Source organism: Micrasema longulum, unplaced genomic scaffold (assembly GCF_059751315.1).
Source record: "Micrasema longulum isolate JH-2025_06_02 unplaced genomic scaffold, ASM5975131v1 h1tg000342l, whole genome shotgun sequence".
In the NCBI taxonomy this organism is placed as follows: domain Eukaryota; kingdom Metazoa; phylum Arthropoda; class Insecta; order Trichoptera; family Brachycentridae; genus Micrasema; species Micrasema longulum.
The window spans coordinates 116,508-142,144 of NW_028277545.1; the positions used below are offsets into that span (position 1 = coordinate 116,508).

General features: G+C 32.1%; 1 protein-coding gene across 1 annotated transcript in view; it reads right to left on the reverse strand.

The window, feature by feature from the left end:
- Positions 1-25,637, reverse strand: part of LOC148282288 (uncharacterized) — a 188,239-nt gene that overhangs the window by 70,520 nt on the left and 92,082 nt on the right. Inside the window, exon 2 of the mRNA XM_088225323.1 lies at positions 1,105-2,062. Coding sequence (XP_088081449.1) covers positions 1,105-1,287 — 183 coding nt within the window. The 5' untranslated portion in view covers positions 1,288-2,062. The remainder of the gene's footprint in view (positions 1-1,104; positions 2,063-25,637) is intronic.

Sequence of the window (25,637 nt, forward strand, 5' to 3'; positions counted from 1 at the left end):
TCGGCTTATAGGTACTAAGCATGGATCTTTTCATGCATCGCTGGGTGCATTTGAACTTTTCTACCTTTTTTGTGAGGGTTATAGTCGCTATTGGATATTAAGTCACTGGCAGTATAATCATAAACACCTTATCTGCAACTGATAGTGCATATAATTCATTAAACGTAACCTACCTATATAATTTGTTACACGGGGTAGGGTGATCAATCTACCGTTTTTGGTGTTAGTTTAGAGTGCGTCAAATATAGCGGTTCAAATAAAATACATTCTAGAAGTATATGCGGTGCCCGACAATTTTGATGAATAGGTATTTGAAAATTGTTTTTCTGTTACTCTCTCGCAAATGCCTCCCCAATCTGTGCGGAAAGAAAACAAATTCACTGTCGGGCGCATTATGCCTACCAAAAATTGCTAAAATCGAGGTTACGTTGTCCCGTTTTTCGCACCCCGAAACTGAACCGATATTGTTGTATTATTTCTAAAATGTATCAAAATAAAATTTTGTGTTTCGTTAACATTTGCGTTTTCTAAAAATAGCTATCGTTATGGGAAACGTTAATGTAAATATATGAATTAAATTTGTATAAAAGTTTGTACTTAGTAGTAAAATTTAATACTTAATTTTTTTTCATCTGCATGAAGTTAATCATACCCTACGTCCGAAATCAGCAGACAAAATCAAACGCTTTTAAGGGTTTTTGGAAGGGTCTAGTTTCCATTACATACTATTTATAAAAAAAAACAAAACAATAGGGATGCCAACGAAAATATTAAATATCTAAAGTCATTACTGTAGTGCCATAATCTAGGAAGGAATTACGATAATACGTTTGTATGTAGACAAGTGAGACCGCTTTTACTTTTAAAAATATAAAGAATCGAAACGAGACTCTTAGTATGGTAGAAAAACGGACTAACAATTGAACTACGAGACGAAAAATGTACTAATTCATGTTTTATATCATTTATGCCTATGTATAACCTTGTTTGTACGTGTATTTATTACAAAAAATGTATTTATATATTTGTTCATGTACCTAATTAAGAAAAAATATTTTTGAAATATAAATATTACGACACCAAATATTACATTGTTGTACTCACCTGCTTATCCTTGAACATGAGTATGATGACCATCAAGTTCAGGAAGAACCCGAAGAAACCAATTAAGAACAGCACGAACGCTGATGCTGCGTAGCCCCAAGTTGGCATCAACTCCACATAATCGTCGTGCCTGAAGTACACGTGGACTGAGGAGTAATTCAGGTCTGGCATCGTCGAAGACATGTCTGATGATAGCCTGTCAGGGTACGAAGATCACAAAACAAAACGAACGCAGCTTCATATCAAAAAATTTCAAATCCACCAATCAAAACACTTTTTAACACAGGTATTATGATAATTATACAACACTTTGTATTACTATATTAAAATTACATATTTAATTGGAGGTATATTTTGGATACCTTTTTGACATTTATGATCCTTAAAACCGTTTAAAACATCACCTCACTCAAACTCACAATAAAAGTAACAAACACATGGCCCTATATTTGCAATATTCATTTAACGTTTATATTTAGATGTTATTTAATGATTACCAATACATGAAAGAGTTATTTTCAGATGTAAAATACAATTAAAATTATTTTCATTTTGAATTAAAAACACGACAGTTTGTTTTTTAATTTGTGTTAAATAGTATCCATTATTTATAGGGAAAAGATCAGAAAAAAATTCACGTAATGCAAATAATTGATTTTACAAAAAAATGTTGTTTTAACGTTTTTACCACGTGAATTTTTGTTATTTTCATTAGCCTTTAGCCTTGTTTTGTAATCAAATTTATTAACCCTTTTCTGTATTTTTTTCAAAGGAGTATTGTGTTTTTTGATAAATCCGTGTTCTTGGAAATCGTTTTTCAAAATTTACCATACAAACAATAAAACAGACATTACAAATTATAATAAAAGCTTAAATCTCCGAGTCAAACTTGTTTTTTGACGTTTTATTTTTTTAAACTCTCGGTTCGTATAGTAACGATGAAGTTCAAAACAGCAATCTGCAAGCAAAAAAATAACAATTTTAATACCCAATTTTATTTTACAACAATTTTTTTTTTCCGTACTAAAATAATACATTTATAAATATTATGACACGTCAATGTCCAAAATACATTATAAAAATTTATACGTCTCACGAAATACAATACAGATAAGTTATTTATTATTAAAATTATAAATAAACTCATCAATGAAACTTCTTGGTTTAGTTTTACTTTTTGTTATTTTTTTGACCAACGACCGCTTTTCCTAAGTAGGCATCTTCAAGACTGGTGAATTGTTTACAACGTTTACAGTTTCTATACTATTCTTAACATATTTTGGAAATCAGAAGATCAAATAAGTATTTTAACAGAGGACAAAAAACATAAATATTTACAACTAGTTTGCTAAACAGTTTATTTTTGGGAGTTTTCGGTTTTTGGAGTTTGGTTTTATTCATTCATCTATAAGTATATAAACTTCCCTGTCAAAAAACCGAAGTATAGTGCTTACTTTATCTGTTAAAATGTGTATTTCCTACTGTATTATTTTTTAATATTTTTTTTGATAAAAGAAATATTTGCGTTCTTATGATTTACCCAAATATTTAATTTTAAGGGCCATTTTCAACGAGTTGTAAATAACTCACTATTAGAAAATGGAATCGAGTTGGGGTAGAGTAGGATTCGAACCACGGACCTTTGGTCCGTGAGTCCAAGACACTAGCTACAGGACCACAACCCGATTTATTTTTTTTCGCCATGTGTTCTTTTCCCACCTTTTAAATAATAAAAACTTAATCCCAATTTCGATCCAAAAACTCCCAAAAATGAACTGTTTAGCAAACTAGTTGTAAATATGTATGTTTTCTGTCCCCTGTTAAAATACTTATTTGATCTTATCTCCAAAATATGTGAAGAATAATATAAAAGCTTTAAGCCTTGGAAACAATTCGCCAGTCTTGAAGATGCCTACTTAGGCGAAAGCGCTCGTTGGTCAAAATAATAATAAAAAGTAAAACTAAACAAAGAAGTTTTATTGATAAGTTTATTTATAATTTTATCACAATCATTAACCATGGAGTTTTATAAAGAAATACCAACAAAAAAACATTTAAAAAGGGGTATCTGAAGTTTTTATTTATTATTATGGTTTTATAATTCAATTTAGTAATTTATTGAAAATAAAATAATTCAATAAAATAATAATCCGCCTAATATACGCTTAAGGTGCCAGTCCAAAAATAATAAAACATTCAAGTTTTAATAACCTTTCAAATTAATATTTCTTAATTATTCATTTATTTGCATCAGAACAGACCAGGAGGCCCATTTACAGTAGTAAATTATATCACGGAACACTGGCTTGAAAAAAATCACGTTTTGTTTTTTTAATTTCACGTCCACCCCGTCAGAAATCGAACCCAAGACCTCGTAAATGGTACGCGGACGCGAAAACCACATCTTAACGAGGTGTACTTATCTCTACTCGATTTATTTTTTTACCTGAGAGCAGCCATCGAGTCGAAAACCGTTTTCCGCGTTTCTAGTTTTATTTTAAACACGGGAGAGTAGATATTCCTTAACCGCCTGAACAGATAAATATTTTAAATTTTATATTTGAAGCACTAACTTTGTGGTTATATAGTTGGATAATTTATATAGCGCCATTTTTGTGAAAATCACCCCAAGGGCGCTGTACAATTAATAAATATCCCAGCACGTCTTGCAGCTACAGAGCGCATAAACGGTTGGGATTTTAGTTCCTCGTTTTCAATTTAAATCAATTAAAAATTATAACAGATAGGAGCTAGATTACAGGACGTCTTGCAGCTACAAAACGCATAGACAGTTATTAATTTAGCCTCCATTTACACATTTTAAAAATTGACAAATAAATTTAATGTATTAATGATTTGTAAAAATAATAATAATATGAATAATAAAAAAGAGTAAGATTACAATACATCTTGCAGCTACTAAAAGCATAGACGATTGGAATTCTAGACCCCATATACAAAATTTAGGTATTTTAAAGTTGATATATAAAAGCTAGATAACCAAGAATCGTGAAGCTACAAAGCGCATGGACGAGTGAAATTCTAGCAGTCAAAATGATATCAATAAATTTACAAAAAATAGAGCAAAGTAGTAAATTTGTGAAGTGTTCATGCCAAGAAGTAAGCAATCAAAAACTAAATAAATTAAGCACTGCTTCAACTCCATGGTTAACAAAGGGAGATAGATGTCTGAAGAGAAGCTTTTGTAGACAGTAAGTAGATACCGTCGCCATGTGGCCCACTGGCTGCTTGATAATTTCTGGAAACGCACGTGTGTAGTTACTGGGGGATTATGCCTATTGTTCCAACGACTTGGTGTCCATTTTGGTCCGTATTATTTCGTTTTATGAAACGCAACATTCCTGTTCAATTCACTTTTTTACATGAACATAACACAAACGCGTGTATGAGCGGTTTAATTTATCATTTTGTATATTATTAGAAGGCAGATATTTGAAATATGTATTTATCGTTATAATAAAATAAATAAAACAACAACCCGAAGTACATCATGTTGAAAGTAAAATATTTAAAATTTACTACTTAGAAATCTTAGAAATTAAATAAGTGATTCATAAAAAGAAAAAAAATATTGATAACCAAATAAACAATATTTCTTTAAGTCCTCTCCTGTCTATCTTCGAAAATATTGATATCAAGTTACCACCCTTGTAAGGACAAACGTCTTGATTTATTGGGTCCACGTGTAGTATTTAGTAAACATGATAAAAATAAAATAGGAATTAATTGATGAGTTACGTAAACCTTGACGAACAAGCTTGTTTGCTTTGAAACCGATCGGTGGAAAAAAAATAATTAAAAAGTTAGTGGTTAAAAACAAAGTTGTTTTATTTATTTTATGTAGATAATTTTTTTGTTTTTTGATTTATTCACAAATACTCGCAACTTTTAAAACAAACTCAAAATGTGATTAATACAGATGTGAACTTACTATAAAATTAATAAAACAAAGATATGAAAACTTGAATTATTTTTTTACTTTTAGACCAGATTTAATTTCAAATAAAAGTCCGATGTCAAAGCATTTGTTTGCGCTAACTTCAGATATGTTAAATATGCGCACACCCAAAATTACGTTAGAAATAATCGTCGGCGTTAAAAATAAGGAAAAGTATTGAGGGTCGTAATTTGATCGTTTGAAGTGCAAATTTTGCTGGAAGTATTCGTCTATTATTGCTAGCAAATTCGAGATATGACAGCCAGTAAATTTACAGGCTGTTAAATTCCATTGGCTCTTTATCAATGGTTTCGTAAATGACAAAGGCAGCAAACACCGGATATACGCTTCCTACGAAAATCTACAAATTTGAATTAGTTTGCAACTATCAAGAACATAAATGCACCATCACTAGAACGGGATGTACGCTACACTGATTAAACTTTGCAATAATTCTGCGGCTTGGATCTACACGGGCCAATGTCATCAATCGTAATATCGTTTTTCTTTTCCACATCCGCTCCTAAGTGAAGCATGTGGACATCACTGGATGCCTCCAGAAGACCCTGTCGCCACCAGCACTCTCGCCTCCTCCCACGTCAATTCGGGGTCCTCTAGTTCCGCCAAATAAAGCCGAAAGATCGTCATCGACCTTCCTGGACGGCGGGAGCCCATCCTTATGACGTTCGTTAAATGAGGCTGCTGTGTGTGTTCTCGAACTTCAATGCCAGTTATAAAATCGAACCACCTTATGCCTATTATTCTCCTCAAGCATTTACTCTCGATACTCAAAAGTTTGGTGTTTTGAGCTCCGGTTAAGTGCCTTTATGGGAGCTAGGACCATAAAAAAACAACAAAAATAAACGCTCAGTTTTATTTCCCGTCATCGGACGTACGGCATACAAATATGAGAAATAATTTTGAAAAACGGAAAAGAAACGAAAAATTTCATTCTCATACTCTTTTTAATCAAAATTGGTTCAGTCAATTGTCGATTTCAGTTCGATAAAATCTCAGTCCATCGCTTCAAACAGTTGTCTTTTTCGCTCTGTATCGAAAAGACATCTGTGAGAGAGTGACAGAAAGTTCAAATACCTTTGTTCGAAAATTCTAACCTACTACCTATCGTTTAAACTAGTGCAAACCTGGAAGATTTGTTTTTTTTTATACTCCCGTAATAAGCCGAGCTGCCGCATTAACTTTGGATATTTTTTTATTTTTTTTTATTAAATATTTATTTGAACTCGTGTATTTAGTAGCCTTACGTACCATGTACAAGGCTAAGGTATTTGGAAAAAAACGTTTTTGTTTGTCTTGGAAATGTGATGTTCGATCACTGATTTTGGTTTATTACCTTTATGAGTCCAATCACCATTGTTGCAAAGTCCAAGAACAACGTGATAACTAATTTTAATTACAGTGTGGATATCTGTTAAGGATATTCCATCTTTCTTGCATTCAGTTTCAAGATTATGGCGTTGTAAACTGAAAAATGGACACTGAAATAACAGATGTTCGATACTCTGTGAAGAAATATCATTGCATTGACAATAGTCATCATTCCTTAATTTAAACCTATATAGATAACTTCTCATAGCTCCGTATCCGGTAAAAAATTGGGTTGTTTTGAAAGTACTTTGGTGATGATGACGGAAGTTTGCTGCATCAGCCAGCGTTGGGAAAAACATTTTAGTGGTTTTACCCGTAGAAAAAGCGCGGTCATGATCCTCCCAACGCTGCTGCGTATTTTGTTTTATACAGCGTTTAGCAAAGCTAAGGGGAAATTCTGAGAAGAAAGGTGCCGTTCTTTTACAAGTTGCGGTTCTTGCTCGTTCATTCGCTCTCTCATTTCCTACGATACCAGCATGTCCTCTTATCCAGCATATTTGAATGATCATCCCTCTTATTTTTAGATGCTTAATTTTACTCTGAATATCTACAATTAATGGATTTACCGACCGAGTATCAGTTATAGCTTATGTTAACTATGGATAGTAAATTTGTATTTTAGGAGATTAGCGTGTACTTAAACGTTATGAATTTGGAACGTTCACGTTATGAATTGGAAGCGTTGGGCTAATCACTTTACCTCTTAAAAACTCACTAATTATTTAACCTCCACAATATGCCTCAGACACCGGCATCCCTCATACCCGACCCGGCAACGTAACAAAGAAAATGAATTCGAAAAAAGCACTTCGATCCAATAACTCTTCCTTGCGCATCGGTACTTACAACGTGCCCATAAAGCAAGTCCCCGTAAAAGATATTCACCCAACTCGTATCATGGACAAACATAAATTAGACATTCTTGGTATGAGCGAGGGGCGTTGGATAGGATCTGGGAAGAGGTTATTGGAAAAACACACTTACATACGCACTGGTCAACAGCAGTAACACCGCTAAGGTGTGGCAATTTTGCTTTCAGAGAAAGTGGCTAAATGCCTTATCAAATGGTAGCCCATCTCTGACCTTTTTTTTACTAGCCACCCTCAGAACCGCTGACAGTTCGATCACTATCATTTAGTGCTTTGCACCCATAGAAACTGCAGATGCTCTAGTAAAGGATGCTTTCTATGACTCTCTTCACGCGATTATTGCATCTCTACCAAGAAAAGACTGCGTGATGGTAATGGGTGATTTGAATGCAGGAGTCGGAATAGACCCATCGCTTGGCCCATTAGTGATGGGAAGGCATAGCCTCGTGAATAACTATGACAATGGTAGAAGGCTGATAGAGTGTGCCACCGTCAGCGATCTTGTCGTTGGTGGAAGCCTATTTTTCCAAAAATCTATCCGTAAATATACTTGGACTCCTCCCGACGAAAGAACGAAAGCGCAGTTAGATCACAAAAATCAATATTGCTCAAATCCATGGACTGTGTTCCTGGGAGTATATGTTACGGGAAATAGCCGCTTTAAAAAATAACTGGGATTGCGGCTGGGAATAGCAGGCGCCACATTCAACAGTTTAGGAATTTCTGGAGATCGGATATTTACTCAGTGAAAACCAAATGTAGCCTATTCTACTCCACGGGTGCGAATCGTGGCACCTCTTTAGGGCCCAAAACAGCAAAATTCTGAGTTTTGAGAATTGGTGTCTCAGAAGAATCTTGGGGGTGCGGTGGTTAGAATTTGTAAAGAATGAAGCAATAAACTAACGGACGCAGCAAACTCCGGTGACAATTATCATCAAGCGGAGGCGATACAGTTGGCTTGGTCATATACTGCGGATGCCTCCTGAGAGCCTTAACCACGAGCCTTTACAAGGCATCCGGTTCTCGACGTCCTGGACATCCACTGATGATTATTCATCAGAGCTACGGGACGCGAACTTGAGAAGATGGACTGGAGCTGCCAGCCGACAGAGATGCTTCGAGGATCTTTGTGGACACCATATGCTCCAACTAAGAAGCGGACATAGAACGATCATGAAGATGAAACGTTATGAATCGTAATCGTATCGTAATATTTACTGATTTTATTTAAAATAAAATCAGTAAATATTACGTCATAAATTTGGAAAACTTGACAAATAGTACGATTCAAGAAACAAAAGCTTCAGAGATTATTTAATATGTGCCTTCAAACAAATTCTAACAGTACTAAATATTCTTCTAACTGAAAAATTCCCTGAACTATATTTGAGTTGTTAGAAAACTTGTTATTATGTAAGAAATAAATTAGATGTAGACTCTTGGTTCTCTTAAACAAACAAAACTGCATCAAGAACGAACGTTCATGTTATATGACTTTTATTGTGTTTATTTGTTTACAATACATGCCATTTAATGCATAATTTTATGTGGTGTTCCCAAATGAAACTAATATGAATTTTATTCAAACTTTGCAAAATTATATAATCAAATTGCTTCTACATAAATATGAATACCGCCATAGACACAATATTTCAATATCATTGATATATAAATCCGTAAATAAATTATCAGTTAGGGCTCTACTTTGGAATAACTTAATTTGTCAGCATGCGTCGCACTCCGAGTATAAACACAAATTGGTTAAGCCAATAATTTGTTCCAATGTATTTTAGCCAGAAGAATCGTATGTAAGTAGATACTGGCTAATTTTGATTTGTGAGGTTGCCACGCCTGACGGGGCATTTTGTTGGTTGGTAACACTGCTCGTCCTCCGCGCCATTCTTCGCTTTTTCAACGAGTTATGTTCACACGCTTTTCTAATAGTTGAAAAATATTTCTCGCCTTTTTCGCCGTAAAAGTCAATATAACGCCGCGAACATTTTTATCATCTATCGCCATCAATCATCGTCCGCCGCGCCGCCTCCAGACTCCATACAATTGTGTGCATGCAGTTTTCCCGATCACCAGTTTCTCCGTTAGCGCGTGAGCTGATCGCCGACAAGGAAGAAGACTCAGCACCAGGTTAGTCAGTGTTTTTACATATTGATTTTCTCTGGTTCGAGTACATTTTAATATATTGTTGGCTGCATAATCCACTAGCTCACATTGGCAGTTTTGGAGAAAATAATTTAATTATTCGCTATTTAAAAAATATATTTAAATTCGCATAGAAGAAGTCTATTTACACGGCTTCTGCACAAATTGGTACATGATTACAACACAAAGTTTACTAGTGTGGAAGAGCTATCTGTTCCTAGATATTGTAATAAATATGACAAAAAGACACTGCAATACAGTATACCTAAAATATTTGACATGTTACCAAACAATATTAAAAATAGTGAGTTAAATACAGGAGTGAGACGTATGCCCAAATTATGGCAAATGGAAAAAAGTTTTTTGTATTAATGAAGAAGTTTTTAATCATCAATAATGTAACATGTAATGGTATAATATGTAATGTTTATCAAATAAAATTATGATTGATGTAGGTTAAGTACGAAAAATTGAAGCTACATAGCTAATACATATTAGAACCTGCTGACGAGTTGTATGTTAAGCGGAACTTAAATTTTAAGGCTATGGTGTAAATATTTTTGAAAAGAAAAAAGAGTATATGAAAAAACTCATTTAGGGACAAGCATAAACAAATAGTTTTTTATGGGCGTATTTACAATTTAAACTATTATTTACAAAAGCAGAATAAAAGTGATTAAATCATATTTTAAATTAACAAATCAATCGAAAAAACATAAAAAACTTATTATTTAAATTAAAAGTTAAAACTAATATAAAAAGTGTATTAAAAATTACACGTACTGTAATACACATTACCTGACTCCACTTAAAAAATGTTTGTGGCAACAGAGAGGGATTTTTTTTTCGAATGCAATATGAAGATCTCGGCAATTACAGGACCTGTCATTGGCAGGTTTAAAAAAAATACACGTATTTGTATTTTTTTAAATTATTTTATTTACATAGGTTATCAGAACGAGTGAATAATAATATAATAGGGAAAAAAATCGCACCTAGGCAAAGGTTTAAGTGGTCCCTTAACACACTGTGTAACTTCCATTTCCATTCTGCCCATGTTTAAACACCCACATTTCCTTAACTCTACAATCTATTGATTTTTGTGAATTACACCCGAACAGTATTTGGATTCAATACTTTTATACATCGAATGCAAAAACCTTGGCAATGAATTTGTTGACCATATCGATATCTGGAATATGTCACTTTTTAGGTATAAAGAGATAATAATCGCAATATTTATGGCTTTTGCATAATACCTTGTGTTATATGTTTATCCGTATTTAGATAAATAAACATTATTGTTATTAATTTTTTTAAAGAGAGATCAAATGTAATTAATTTGATACCCCTAAAACATTATTGACAAACAATCATACTAACTATCTATATTGGTTCAACACACTCATTTAGTTGTACATCGGGAATAGGTACTACTAACAGTACAACAATAACCAATGAACCAAAACTTGATCTGTTTATTAATATTTAAAATTCAATCGATGAAAAACCACTTTTTTTGTATACCAACCGGTTTCAAAGTTCGAAAACCTTTTTATCAAGGGATACTTTACTTATTTATTATATCCTATTTTTTTAAACACTCATTTATAAATAGTATACTATGAAAGCCACAAATATGTCTATCATAAAGAAATAATTACCGATTCAATAAATATAATGAAACGAGAGTACATTTTAAAATGAACTCTTTGGATAATAGACGACAGATTGCTGACTTAATGTTTCTATTTAAGCTTTTAATTGGCATTACTGTTTGCCTTAAATTTACTTAGTTTAATTAATTTCAATGTAACTTTAAAATATACCCGTCACACCAAATTATTTTACTGCACCCGATGTAAATACAATGCAGCTAAAAATTCATGCATAAATAAAATTTGCAACTTGTAGAATAATATCATTGGAGCCAGTGTAAGTTATATATTCAACTTGAATAATAATAAATACCAAAGAGAAATCAGGGACAGCATGCAGACATTGTCACCGTGGGTGAGTAGTGATAGGTAAATACAATATTATTTTTTTATTTTATTTTAAATTTACAATGTACAAACATTTCATTTATGGTTTTCCAAATTCTATTCTTGTATAATATAACTTTATTTATGACACATTACGAATATTGTTAATTATAAGTTTGAAATCATTTTTCGTAAACAATTAAATATCTATTTTTATAACCGTATTACTGTTTATATGACTGTAGATTACAATAAATAAATAAAAAATACATCGTTACATAGTTTAACAGTGATTGTTAAATATTACATCTATACGTTTTTATACTGAAAATTAAAAATAACCAAATGAACTAAACTAAAACTACTTGACTAAAATTGAGACCTTAAAAATTGTGCAGAAAATAACACTGAGAAACATACAAGACGACGACATAATATTAGTCAAAAATGCTGACATACACAAATATAACACCAGACAACAACAACGCTATCATATTGAAAAAGCAAAGACAAACACAGGACAGTCAAAAATACTACATAATGAACTTAAACACTACAACGACCTTACTACTTGAAAACTTTTACTGGAGACAAATTTAAAATCAATCTGAAAAAGTACATGATGACCGAACTAACTAGACTAGACGAGACATAAAATGACTAGACAATATTAAATTTCTAATGTAACCCTAACGGGTATTTTAAAATTGTAAATAAATAAAAAAAATAAAAAAAAACAACATTTCCTTTAATCCACTCCTGTCTATTTTTATTTTCTTTTATTTAGGAAACATACAGTACAGTTTTATATTTAACATAGTTTTATATTTTACACAGTTAGACTTGACTCTAATGGACCAGTGAAGTGTCCATACTATAAAGTAATTATATGTAATATTATTAATTAAAGTACAAAAAAGATAAGGAAAAAAAACACAAATAGAAGTTGTTTAAAAATTAAAAGTAAAGTAAAAAAGTGAAGAAAATGTGTAAAAGTAATTAAAAATAAGAATTAAAATAAAGACTGAACAACATGCTCAGATGTAAAAATAATAATAACATTTTTTAAAAAAGAAAAACATAAATATACACATACAGATTTTAAGGAATTCAAAGAAACAATTAGAAGAATATTTAAATAAGACAATAAATTTAAGTCAATTTAAAAACATCTTCAAAATTAATGACACATTATAGTAAGAGCAGCCATATATTGATTTAATATACATTTACAGTACAACTAACTAAAAGTAGTTAAAAAGTATAAAAACATGTCAATGCAGCGAAAAAAAAATGAAAGAATAACAGGTATAGCAAGTAATATTGAAAATTTGAAAAAGCAGTTTAAGGAGAAGATTTTTACAAAATTAATGTATGTATGTAATGTGAAGTGATGTAAGAGAAAATGGATCAACGGGAGTTTTATTCAAATGCTTTTAATACACTATTTTTAAATAATGAATCCTGTATTATAGATATCTATATGGTTGAAAAAAATGTTAAAAGTGGAACACGATCTATGTAAAAATGAATTCTGACAATAGTTCGTATTGACGCTAGGTATTAGAAAGGTTGGGTGATTTCGTAGGGCATGTGATGGACAGTTAATTTGAATTTTATTTAGGAGCTGGGACGAACCAGCTAGACTGTTAATAATTTTGTAGGAGAAAGTGAGTTCTATTGATGTTCTCCTTTTTTTCAAGATTAATAAATTTGTGAAAACGTGCAGATAAGTCATAATTTGGAAATGTAAGAGAGCATCGGAAATTCAAATGTTTTAAAAAATTGTGTTGTACTTTCTCCAGCCTGCCAGTATAAGTAATATATTGTGGATTCCAAATGATAGACGCAAATTCAAGATGGGTTCTTACATAGCTATAATAAAGATTTTTTATCGTTAAATCATTTTTAAGAACAGTTTTATTGATCGTATCCATCTCACTTCACACTTCCCATATTTAAAAGAACAACATGACAAAAAACTTGACTTATTAGCTCCAAATGAATAAATGTCATATTTAGAAATCACTGTTAAAAAAATAAAATTTAAGAATATCTTGATAAAGAAGCTTGTGTAACTTTGAAACAGCTAGGTAGATTTTTTAAAAAGTTATTTTGTTATTCTGAATAATCACAAAGTTAGTGCTTCAAATGTATATTTTATATTTATTATTTAGCTATCATTTTTATATGTTTACATTATAACATGTATGTAAGATTAATAAACTGTATACGTACCTAATATTTTATTACTTTTCCATTATGTTATACAATTTATTGGCGACGGCGAATAAATAAATAATGTAGCTAAAACCTTTATTAATGTCGGTGAAATTTATCTGGCTGAATTGTTTAATCTGCTAGGCAACGCTTTCAATTTATCTTTAAAGCCAATGACAGTTTATAAGCTATGTAAAAAAAATATTCTCCATCTTTCGTGTTATCTATGAATATAAAAATAATTTTACGTCTTTGCATTCTAAAACAGTTTCATTGTTCATTTTTGAATAACATGTTCAAATATATATTACATAAGCTTGATACATTTTTCATTCAAAGAAGCCGTAGAACACGATCATCAGCATGTAACAAAATTACTTTCTGAATTTTCTTGAAACTTTCCCCAGAGAAAAATTAATACGTTAACTCTTTCAGAATACCGTGTTTCAAGAATGATATAAATATTTTTTGTATAGGAACAAAATGAAGAAGTTTTCTGCTAAGGAAAGTAGGATATAAACGATGTTGTCTTATACGCAGTGAAAATTACAGCATTAAATTTGTACGGCGAAGTTTCTCTAAAATTGACAAAAAAAAACAAATAAAAACGTACTATTTTAAAACGCCAAAGGTTTATGTGAACAATAACCAATCAAAAATGTTTTTATTTATTATATCTATGGCCTAAGCCAATTATAACAGTTATAACTCAATCAGTTTTGGAATATGGGATAATTGTATGGGGATGTGCAAATGGCACACTGATCCAGCAAATAATAATTGCACAAAAAGCTTTAATCAATATATCAGAGCCCCAATCAGAACTAGCTCCCTCGGTATATTTGAAAATCTTAATGTGAAATCCATAAAACAACTTTATGTAAAAGTTTTGTTACTATAAGCACGTAAACATTATTCTCTACCTTCCGTTACAAATACAAGAGTCACTAGATGCTCCACCCTGATGCTGCAAAAAAATAAAATAATAAATACAACCTTCGATCAAAGAGGATTGGCCTACTACTCGATTAAAGTGTACAATCTACTTCCATTATCCATAAGGACAATTAGCAAATTCTCAAAATATTAAATTGCTATTAAAAAATGGATAAAGGAGGTGGGTTGCACACGGGTCGATGAGTGGATCAAGCCAAATTGGTAAAATGTGTGTACTTTTTAAGAAATTTGTTCTATTGGTATATATAAATTGGTATAAATTGGTTATGTTTTTTATGATTATTTTAGTTTTTTATTATTTATTATGTCATTGATAATTAGGTTAATTGGATTAATTACGTTTTTTATTGTTATTATTATGTTAACTTTGTTAAATAGCTAATCTAAGACATATTTCACATTTTGTAAAATGTTTCCCTCGGCACGGGACACCCCAGTGAAAGAACATTATTATGTATTAAAAAAAAGAATACAAACAATGTAAAAGTCTTAGAGTATATACATATCTCTAAGGTAAAAGTATAAATAAATATGAAAAAACATACTATCTACAATAAATTGTATAAAAAACTAAAAAATATTTAGCAAAACCGAGCAAGGGCAATAAAATAATGGTATACAATATATTCATGAACATGATCAACATATAAGACTTAGAGCTAATCCATGTAAATATATTATATTCATCCCATACTGTCTTAATCGCGAAGAGATCTACGAAAGGTCGGAAGATCTATCCCGGCCTCCGTGGTGTAGTGGTCAAGACGCTTGACTCACGCTCGGAAGGTTCCGGGTTCGATTCCCGGTGAGAACACAATTTTTTTTTTAAAAAAAGTGATTTTTCTCAAGCCTGGGTGTTCTGTGATGTAATTCACCACTGTAATTGGGCCTTCTGGCCTGTTGTGGTGCAAAAATAAAAAAAATATAAAAAAATTTAAAAAAAAATCCCAAAGAATTCCAAGTTGTGCGACAAATTGGCTAATATACACATTCTGGACATTGAAGCATAGGGAGGCCATGTGGCCATGCGGAGCATCTTGTTTTTGACTGGAGGCTGGAGATGGCTCTGGGACACTTCACATCTCACTTAATTCGAGATGGTTGTTTTGCGATGTGTGGTAGCGGGGCGGTTACGCGGTGCGCGGAGCTCGATTCTAAACTAAACTATTACTAGGCGGTGAGGGACATCGGTGCAGGCGGGTGAGAATATTAATGTTGGGTACTTTAAATATATATAAAATTATAAATACAAATAAATAACTATATACTATCGGCGTAACCGGGGCACAAAAACAAAAGTTTATTTTAGAAGATTTGATAAATAGCAGATTTTGATTTCTGGTGACACAATTGGGAACATAAAAAGAAATTTATTGCATCTAAGATGGGACATAGGCCGTGGAAAAGATGGGTCGATGCCATTGCCTCTATTTCCGGTAAAACATGAATGATGAAAGCGGGTGTAGGAAAGAATGGCGACGTTTGGAAAAAGTCTTTATCCAGCTATAATTGAACGTAGTTATGCAGAAAGCAGCCAGTCCACAATTTGAAAAAAATGAGACACTGGTGTTATCAGGTATAGTTAGGTCAATTCTATGTTCTGCTTTAAACAGCCGGACCGCTTTCATACTAAAAATTGTAAAAATCACTTTCTGAAAATAGCGTCGATCACAAAAACGGAATTTCTCAATTTGCAGAAAACACCCACTGGACTAGAAAAATCTTACGGTACTTAAAAATTCATTTACACTGTTTAAACACATAATAAGATTCTTGTTTGTTATACCAAAAAAACTAATGTATTCATCGTTAATCATTTGTCAAAGTCAAAAACATTCCAACTGTTGTGTAAATTTGATAGTTCACTCTTCTCACAAATATGCTATTATCTCATTTTAACATTTCCATGGCTGTCTGCTTTCTGCATAACTACGTTCAATTGAGACTCTCAGTGTGAAGGCTGGACAAAAGGAGTGATTCCATTGTTGCAATATCTTATCTTTTTGTTACAAATAATTATGATGCACTGCATCAAGCACCATCAATGCAGATAATGAAATGATTACGATTATTGTATTCCAGTTTAAATTTGACAAAAGCATTTCCTGTTTAAATATTAACTCCTACAAATTTATTTTTTTGTATTAGCGTGATAGGTATTCAAAACGCGATATTTCAGAATATTTCAATTTTCCTATCATAATGCACTTTGCGCTCTATTATCGTGGGAACTTGCAATGAGCTTAAGCTAGGGTTTCCTAGGACAGCGGTGCCCGTATCTTAACGGCCGTAATGAACGGTGAAGCGGTGGACAGCCGTCCTAACAGTGACTAGAGAGTGGTTTCCTGAGAAAACGGTTTTCATAGCAATTATTTACACCGTTTCCCTAGGAAACCACTCTCTAGTCACCGTTACGACGGCAATCATATCAATATGATATTTTAGAACTTAAGCGAGGGTCAAATGTTATCTATCACAACTTGATTGCAATTTTCTAATAGAGAGTTATTTACAAATTGTTGAAAATAGCCCTAAAATTAAAATGTTTAAGTCAATCTTAAAATCGCAAATATTTCGGTTAACAGGCAATAAAAGTTGATTAGTGAAGAATCTTTCGGGCCTCGGTTGATTAGGATTTCAGTCACCTAAAAATATCGCCGCTTTAGACTTGACAATATTTTTTTTTTTGATTGAAGAAATTTTAATTTAATAAATTCAATTTAAATATAATAAGCGTGTTGTCCAGATGTTTATAAAAAAATACGTTTATGTAATATTTTTTACTTTTAGTTTTCTTTAATAAGTGCATGCTAAAAAATAAAAAAAACTATCACTTAAAGTAATGCTTCCAAAACCGAACAAAATAAACAAATATATTACATCCGAGTTGTTAGAATTTGGTTGTGGTTCCGTGGCCAATGTCGCGAATCAGAAGTCCAAGGTTTGAACCCCTGCCCTACCAAAACTTGATTCCAATTTCCTTATATTTAGTTATTTACAACTCGTTGAAGATGGCCTTAAAACTGAAATGCTTGGGTAAATTGTGAGAACGTAAATGGATGCCCAATTACAAAAAATGCATAAGTCCATTTATGTAGTTCTGAGATATTTCAAGATCAAGTGTTTATTTTGATCCTGAAATTTTAAATGATAGAATTTTGGAAAATTGAAAATACGCATTGTCCTTTTTTTTCCTCTTTATCTTAAGATAAAAAAATACGAAATTGTAACATGTATAGTTACAAAACTATTGCTTGTAAAAAAGTGGACTTAAGCCTAAAATCAGGACTTAGGGATATTTAAAAAGTATTTAAAGGACTAAGGGATTTTTTCTCAGGGAAAAAACTCTTGAACTAAAAAAAATTTAGGACTTAAGGATTTTTCGAAATTGAAATAATATTTTTTAAATCATTTTTCAAATACGAAATTCGATATGGGTATTCTTTATCACTAACATGGCACTGTTGCCAACTCAATAAAATTACCGATAAAATTGAACTTGGGCATTTTTTGAAATTGGGGATCCAAATATTTATTTTTAAACAAAAGAAATATCCACGCAAAAAGTTCGGCTAGTAACCGATCAAAATTAAAAAGTGAAGAATCTGTAATTTGATATAATAATTGTCAGGTGTTGGGGAATGTTACATGCTGGTAAATTTGGCCCATCTTCTTTTTCCACATCTGCTCCTAAGTGGAGCATGTGGACATCACCAGTTGCCTCCAGGAGACCCTATCGCCAGCCAGCACTCTCGCTTCTTCCCATGTCAATAGAGCGCCCCTTAATTCCACCGAATAAAGTCTAAAGATCGTCATTGACGGCCTTCTAAGACGGCGTGATCTCGCAGGTTTATAGAAGAGGCAACTTGGGTTTAAGTTCTCCTGAGGCATGCGCAGCACGTGTCTAAGCCAGGACTACCGCCGCATCCTCAAAACGCTCGTTATAGGAGGCTGCTGCGTCCGTTCTCGGACTTCAATGTTAGTTTTAAAATCGAACCACCTTAAACCTAATATTTTTCTCAAGCACTTACTCTTAAAACTCAGAAGTTTAGTGTTTTGAGCTTTGGTAAGGTGCCAAGATTTGCACCCACGTAGTCAATAATAATGAATCGATCGATAATGTATGTAGTGTGTATGCATCGAGATTTTACGATATCTCCTATATGGGTGCGAACCCATATAGGAGAACTGGCATTCGGCCCTTTAGTCTTCATTTAATCTGCCCTTTGGGCTTCAGTTGATCGGCTCTCCGGGCATCGCTTAGTTAGGATCTCAGATGCGCAGTAAAAGTTATTCATACTACAAGAAAAAATAATATTCATGAATCGATTTCTTAAGTAACTTTGGGGATAAATACAAAAATGCCGCTATTAAGAATGACTGTAAACAATTAGTCCGCGTTCCTTACGTCATTAACATTCTAAATAGTTCTCATTTATATTTTAAATAAGCACTTCAATAATAATGACTTCAAAGCGATTATAAACTCCAATAAATCACAAATCAAGCAAAAAATGTGTGCTTGAACATGAATTTTGTATGACCTTTGGAAATCACCTAGACGGTACGCTTAACGCTCATCTGTATGTATCTACTGATCAACTACAAAGCCGGTTCCTTTAACGTCTCGATACATACACTCGGAAAGATAGTAAAACAGATGGAAAAAATAAAATAATCAAATATTTTTTTTAGAGGTAGCTTTCTAACACCTAGATACTCTTCTTCATTAATAGGAAAGAACCTAGCGACATTATTTTCACATCTAGGCGTTTGTTTTATTAAAGTGACAGTTATGTCAGAATTTAAGTCGACTTCAATCCAATTCGACTTACTGATTTCTCCCTCATATTTTTGATAGGCTTTTAAGAAAAAAAGTGCCAACCTCAAAACGAAAAAATTAACAATTGGCTGTCATTGGCTGGTTTCAGTAGCCACTAAGTGTTCAAATATGGGCAGAATGGTGAATGTTACACTGTTTGTAAAGTGGCCACTTAAGCCCTGTAGATGCCTAGACTTCTATATTACCTTCTCTGAAATGTTTTTCATCTCTGTTGTAATATGTTAATGTTATCAGCTCCCTAGAAAGTTGAATCCAGTCCTTGTCTTCAAAAATTTGGACAAACTCAAAATATTGTTGTCAAAAAATTTAGATTATTATTTTTTTTTTATTTTGTCTGCCTTGTATCTTTGAAAATATTAAAACTACAAAAAAATACAAAAAGGTATATAAAATTAAGAAACGAAAAAATAAAAAACGTGTTCTTAAATGAGCACTTAACAGCTTACTATATTTAAATAAGATTTATATCTTATTATCGTAAAATTGGAACAAAACACAAATGTTTGATTTCTAAAAACAAGGATTTGAGAGTTAAAGCTTTTTGTCAGTATACCCACGATATAAAGTACACCCATGATATAATTCAACCCCCTTCCTAGGGAGTTGAATCCCGTGCTTGCCTGGCAAAATTTCGACAAAGTCAAAACATTGTTAACAAAAGAAACAGTACTTTTTCTCTTACTAATTAGAATTCGTGACGACAAAAGATTTTCCAATATCATAAACAGCACAAACAACGCCTGTGGCTATTTTGGAGAATCAAAATTATCGGTTCAACTTATTTCATTTGAGATCGGGACCCGTATTACAATAAGAAATTAACATTTTTTATTTTTTTAAATTTTATCTACAACGTAAAATTAGGGTTTCTGTATAAAAAATAAAATATGTGTGCATTTATTTTTCTTAAACATGTTCAATTACAGGATACCGAATAAGATTTTTTAAATTTTCATACAAATATTCACATTTTCGTACATAAATATCGATTTTACTTTATACCGTCTCGATATGAACCGATGAAGATAGCGTTTGTAATAACGGCCCTGGTTTATTTATAGACTTACTTCTTGTTAATATTCTTTATGGAAATTGTTTCGTATGAAGAATATTTTCAATTAACTAGAAATGAAATATCAGTCTAAAATGTGCTGTACTTATAACACGGACGAAAATAAGGACGATCCTACAGATATTTTTTTTTTAATAGTCTTATAAAATTATAACATTAAATAAGCAAACACCAAACAATTTGTTTGGTAAGATATCTTTTAGCAACGATGTTTGTTTATTTTACTTGTTATTCCAAATCATGTTCTTTAAGTATATCGATTATTTAATTAATTTAACGTTTTTCGTGGAAAAGCTTCGAGAGATAATCCGAACCTCTAGGCTACAGAAATAAATGTATTCGGTAAATTTATTTTTAAAAAGAAATACCAGCGTTTTTATTATCAATGAAAACATTTCAATTTCATAAATTAAATCACTCTCTATTAGAAAATGAAAATCAAGTTGCGGTAGAGTGAGGTTCGAACCCTGGACTTCTGATCCGTGAGTTCGAGAACACTAGCCACGGGAGCACAACCCGACTATTTTTTTTACCCACCGAATACACAAAACTCTCATTTTACATGGTGCGCGTCACTAATGTGTAATAAATATACATATTTATTACTCCGATACTAGCTTTATTTGCGATAGCAAATATTGTGTAAAACATCGCGTTATCACTATCCTAAAGAGTTATCACGATCAGACAATAGTCGTAGCCATTTACGCACATTTTGCACCCCCCCGTCAAGGGTAAAAAATGTTTTGAGTTAAGTAAGACGTTTTCATTACTTGAAATTTCTAAAGCATTTCGCAGACCTCTCTTTGCCTACTGAGCCGTAACAAGGGTAAGGCAGGTCGGGTCTAGTTGAGCATTTTTTTAAATATGATCTTTCATAACTCTTAAGATTTTTTTTTCAATTTAACTCGATTTCTACAATGCTAGATAAGTCATTTACTGGGCTCTGAACGTCTTAGAACATATGACTATTTCAGTTCTGGTTTAGGAGACACTGACACGAACGTGAGAATTTTTTTATTAGTGTGTCAATTTTTACAATGGACAAAAAATTGGCACCGTAGTGCCTCAAATTTTGTTTTGCTAATAAATTTCCCGTGCCAAATCATTGAAAATATTGAATCTTTAGAGAATCGTGCATGTCAACACGGGCATATTATATTTTATTTGGGAAATCAACAGTTCTACATACATATTTATAGTAAACCAACAGATATAGTGTAAAAACTCAGAACTAATAACAGATTTCCACATAGTATACAAAGTTAGTAAAGAAAATATATTACATATCAAATAAATACGTATAATTTATAAATATAAAAATGTTATTTTCATGTACTAAATAATCAAAGAATTTTTTTATATTTGTTTTAAGAACATTAAGTTTCTGTAAATTGGGCGAGAAGGACAAGAATGCTTGAAGAGAGGATAAGGAGGGGAAGGGAGATGTACATATTTATTATTATAATGTCTACTAAGCAGTGGCGAGCGGTGAGTTTTTAAATTGGTAAGCTATGAAAATTCTGATAAAATGTCCATGGCGGTAGTATGGCATATAAAAAACAAGTCTATTCTATATTTAATAAATGATTCCTAACAAATGGCTCCAGCGGCTAATAGTTTCAGTAAAAACATTTTCTAATGTAGCACAAACATTTGATTTAAAAAATACAATTTAAAAAAACATAATTGCAAACAAAAATGGAACCCCTATGGACTCAAACCCTCGTCTGCGTCATTAGAAAGCAACGACCCATCCGCGCAGCTATTTCGCGTTTTGGCCTAGGCGTCGAAAAAGTAATTAATAAACTAGATAATTCATTAGCGTACCGGTGCATCTTTGATTAAGTTAGACTATTATAACTTGTCTTGAAATAAAACACTATTTCTTAATAAATGATAAGAATAACCTACAATATTCAATTGTCATCGTATGCACAAAAACGAATTAAAATTCAAAAACAATTAGCGAATCTTTGTTTTTTAAAACCCACTAAAGGATTTATACTTTATTATGGATTAAAATATCAATTCGTTTCGATTAAAATATCAAAATATCAATTTATTTTAAAGCAAATTTACTTTCAAACCACCGAAACATAAGTATGATCAATTACTTACTTATTATTGTAACCTGTTAAGGCATACAAAATATAATCGTTATCTCTTTATCACACATAACGAGTGCGTATATTGTCACCTCCCTTAGACTGTCGTGAGTCAAATTGATGTATTTTAAAGAATACTAGCCCTTATGACAAATTATTGAAAGACTAAATTGCATTAATGAAAGCTGCAAGATTTTACTGTAATCGCAAGTGTAATTTTTCTAACTAGATTCTAAAGTTTTAGGTTAAAGACGTATTTGAATTAGTGATTTTAAAGTGAGCAGAGTAATCTCGTGTAATCCAGTAGTAATAATTTTGGCCAATAGAGGCGCAACTGGTCGCTGTATGGAGTAAAGGAATATGATATAAATGGTGTTTGGTGATGTGTTTTTTCCTTATAATACTACAGTATTATAAAACATTACTTACGATGTCAAAAAAATATGGTAAGCTGCATGTAATCGATTATAAGGAGCATTCGCCCCTGATACTAAGTTACATAATGCATTTTTAGTGTAAGTTTTAAATCTGACAGAGTGATGTTTGTATAATCTATATTTGTAAATTTTGTATTGTACACTGAAAAAGTCCTACGAAAAAAAGCATTTTTAACATACTGGTACATTGGTACATGAAACAGGTGGTACCGTCTACAAATCCTGGCTGGCACATGTAATGTTATTAAACCAAGCAGCTCTGTACAGTCAACCATTCTTGTCATAATTTTGTAAAGCATTGAATGGCATAAGAGGTTTAAAGACGTTCGTGAATGCTTAGATGATGAAAAACTTACTGGACGTCCAGCAACGTCGAGTACCGAAGAAAACATCGAATAGAAGGCAAAGATAATCGTGTTGAAAAGTTTATGTGTACCAGTCTGAGGGCTTTATTGAGATGTTTTGGGTAAGAAATCCCCCTTTTCCCAAAAACACTGAAGGCATGTGAAAGGACAATTTGTGGATATTAAACCACGATAAAACGCCGTCTCATACAGCGGTGGTTGTTGTAGAGTTTTTGTCCAAAAATTCGACTAATCTCATCAGCCAAGCACCGTATTGGAAGACCAAGCCCCGTCTGACTTTTTCTTATCCCAAGACTAAAATTGTTATAAAGAGGAACGCGCTTTGAGACGTTAGCCAAAAGCCATACCTTTACAGGCCCATGAAAAGTGCACGGAGTATTGGATTAAGCGTTTTTATCAATGTATGGCAGCAAATGACGAGTATTTTAAAGGGGATAGTAATTTTTCTTAAATAAAGATTAAAATTTTGCCTTTTTTGACTAATTCCCGTTTATTTTTGATCATACATGAACCAACAGAGTTTGTATTCCACCCTCTATGGAAAACGAAGCCAGTGTAAATATTCTCAAAGCAGTGGAGTGATATGACTTAACTTGGAGATTGCAAAAATACGTCTCGCCGCTGTATTTAACACAAACTTTCCACTATATATTCAAATGTTTATTCTAAGCGGCTGCGAACGAAATTCGAATTTATATTGTGATACTAAACTCCACCATCGAGTGACGCTATGGGATGAAGAAGAACTTTATCGATAACCATAGATAAATTTCCTTATGTCTTACCATAATCCAAGGTAAAATTTAAATATTCAGCTTGTGAACTCTCTGACTGATGTGTACCCGAAAAATCAATATTCTATCAAACTCTCAATAAAAACGAATTTTTTTGTTAAATGAATGTTATCAGAAAGCATAATTTATTCAAGAGATATATCCCAGTTGTACTGAATTGGAAATAAGGTCCTAAAGTTATGTTATAAGTACCAATAAAATTATGTCTTTTTTCTTAATAATTTAGATCTCCGTGATGTTTTTCAGTCAATTTATTTTCCCTCTGGAAATCAAATTAAAACAAAAAGTAAAGTCAATATTCAAGTGTTGTACCTACCTAAAAATGATTGAACTTTCCGATAGTAAGAGCTTTTAACATATTTTAATTTAATTATAAATCTCGACTGTGGAATTATCTCCCATCCACCATCAATTATGTTAATACATTTTCTGTTTAAATCACGTCTGAAAAAACATATCCTTTCTTTCCTCTTTGCTCTTTTTTCCCTTTTCCCATTGAGTAATAGTTTTGATTTAAGGTAATTTATAAGCAAATATGTTTATTTCTATTTTTATATATCTTTAGCTTTAAAATCTTTATTTTCTATTGAATATGTTACGAACTTGAATTATAAAAATAAAATCGTAATTTTATTGAAAGAAATTGCCGTTTGGCAATAAACCCGCCAATGTACAAATAACATTATTTACAAAAAGTTAAATAAATTATTTAATTTTTATTTTGCACCACAATTAGCCAGGAGGCCGAATTATGGTGATAAATTACAGCACAGAAAATCCGGGCTTCAGAAAAAATATTTTTTTGTTCTCGCTGGGAATCAAACCCTCCCGAACCTTCCGTGCGTGAGTCAAGCGTTTTAACCACTACACCACGTAGGCCGCTGTGTGAGTTTAAAAATACGATTAAAATAATGTGTTTTGATGCATTTAATACGTTTGTTTACAATATTGGAATGTCTTGTGACAAAAATGTTTTATTTGTGTGGACAGTACCAAATGAGTATAACATACTAAAAAAACGGACATAACTTATTTTAACACCTTTATATATTTCATCCTTTTCGCACCTAATGGTGCATAAGGCACTGCATTTCAGTGGTTTTTTTTTTATTTGTCGTAGACTATAGAAAAAATTCAATTTAAAAAAATTAAATATTATTTTTCGTATTATCATCGCCATGATTTTTTTTAGTTTTGTAATTTTTAAATTACTCCACCTGTGATGTGGACATTTTAACGGAGAGCCACGTAGCGTCAAAATACACTAACCGTTGATAGAACTGCTACCCGGAAATCGGAAATCTGCCACAACACATGACAACACCGTAATTGATTGATTGATTGATTCACAAGAACCTATGAAATACTTTGTTTTTATT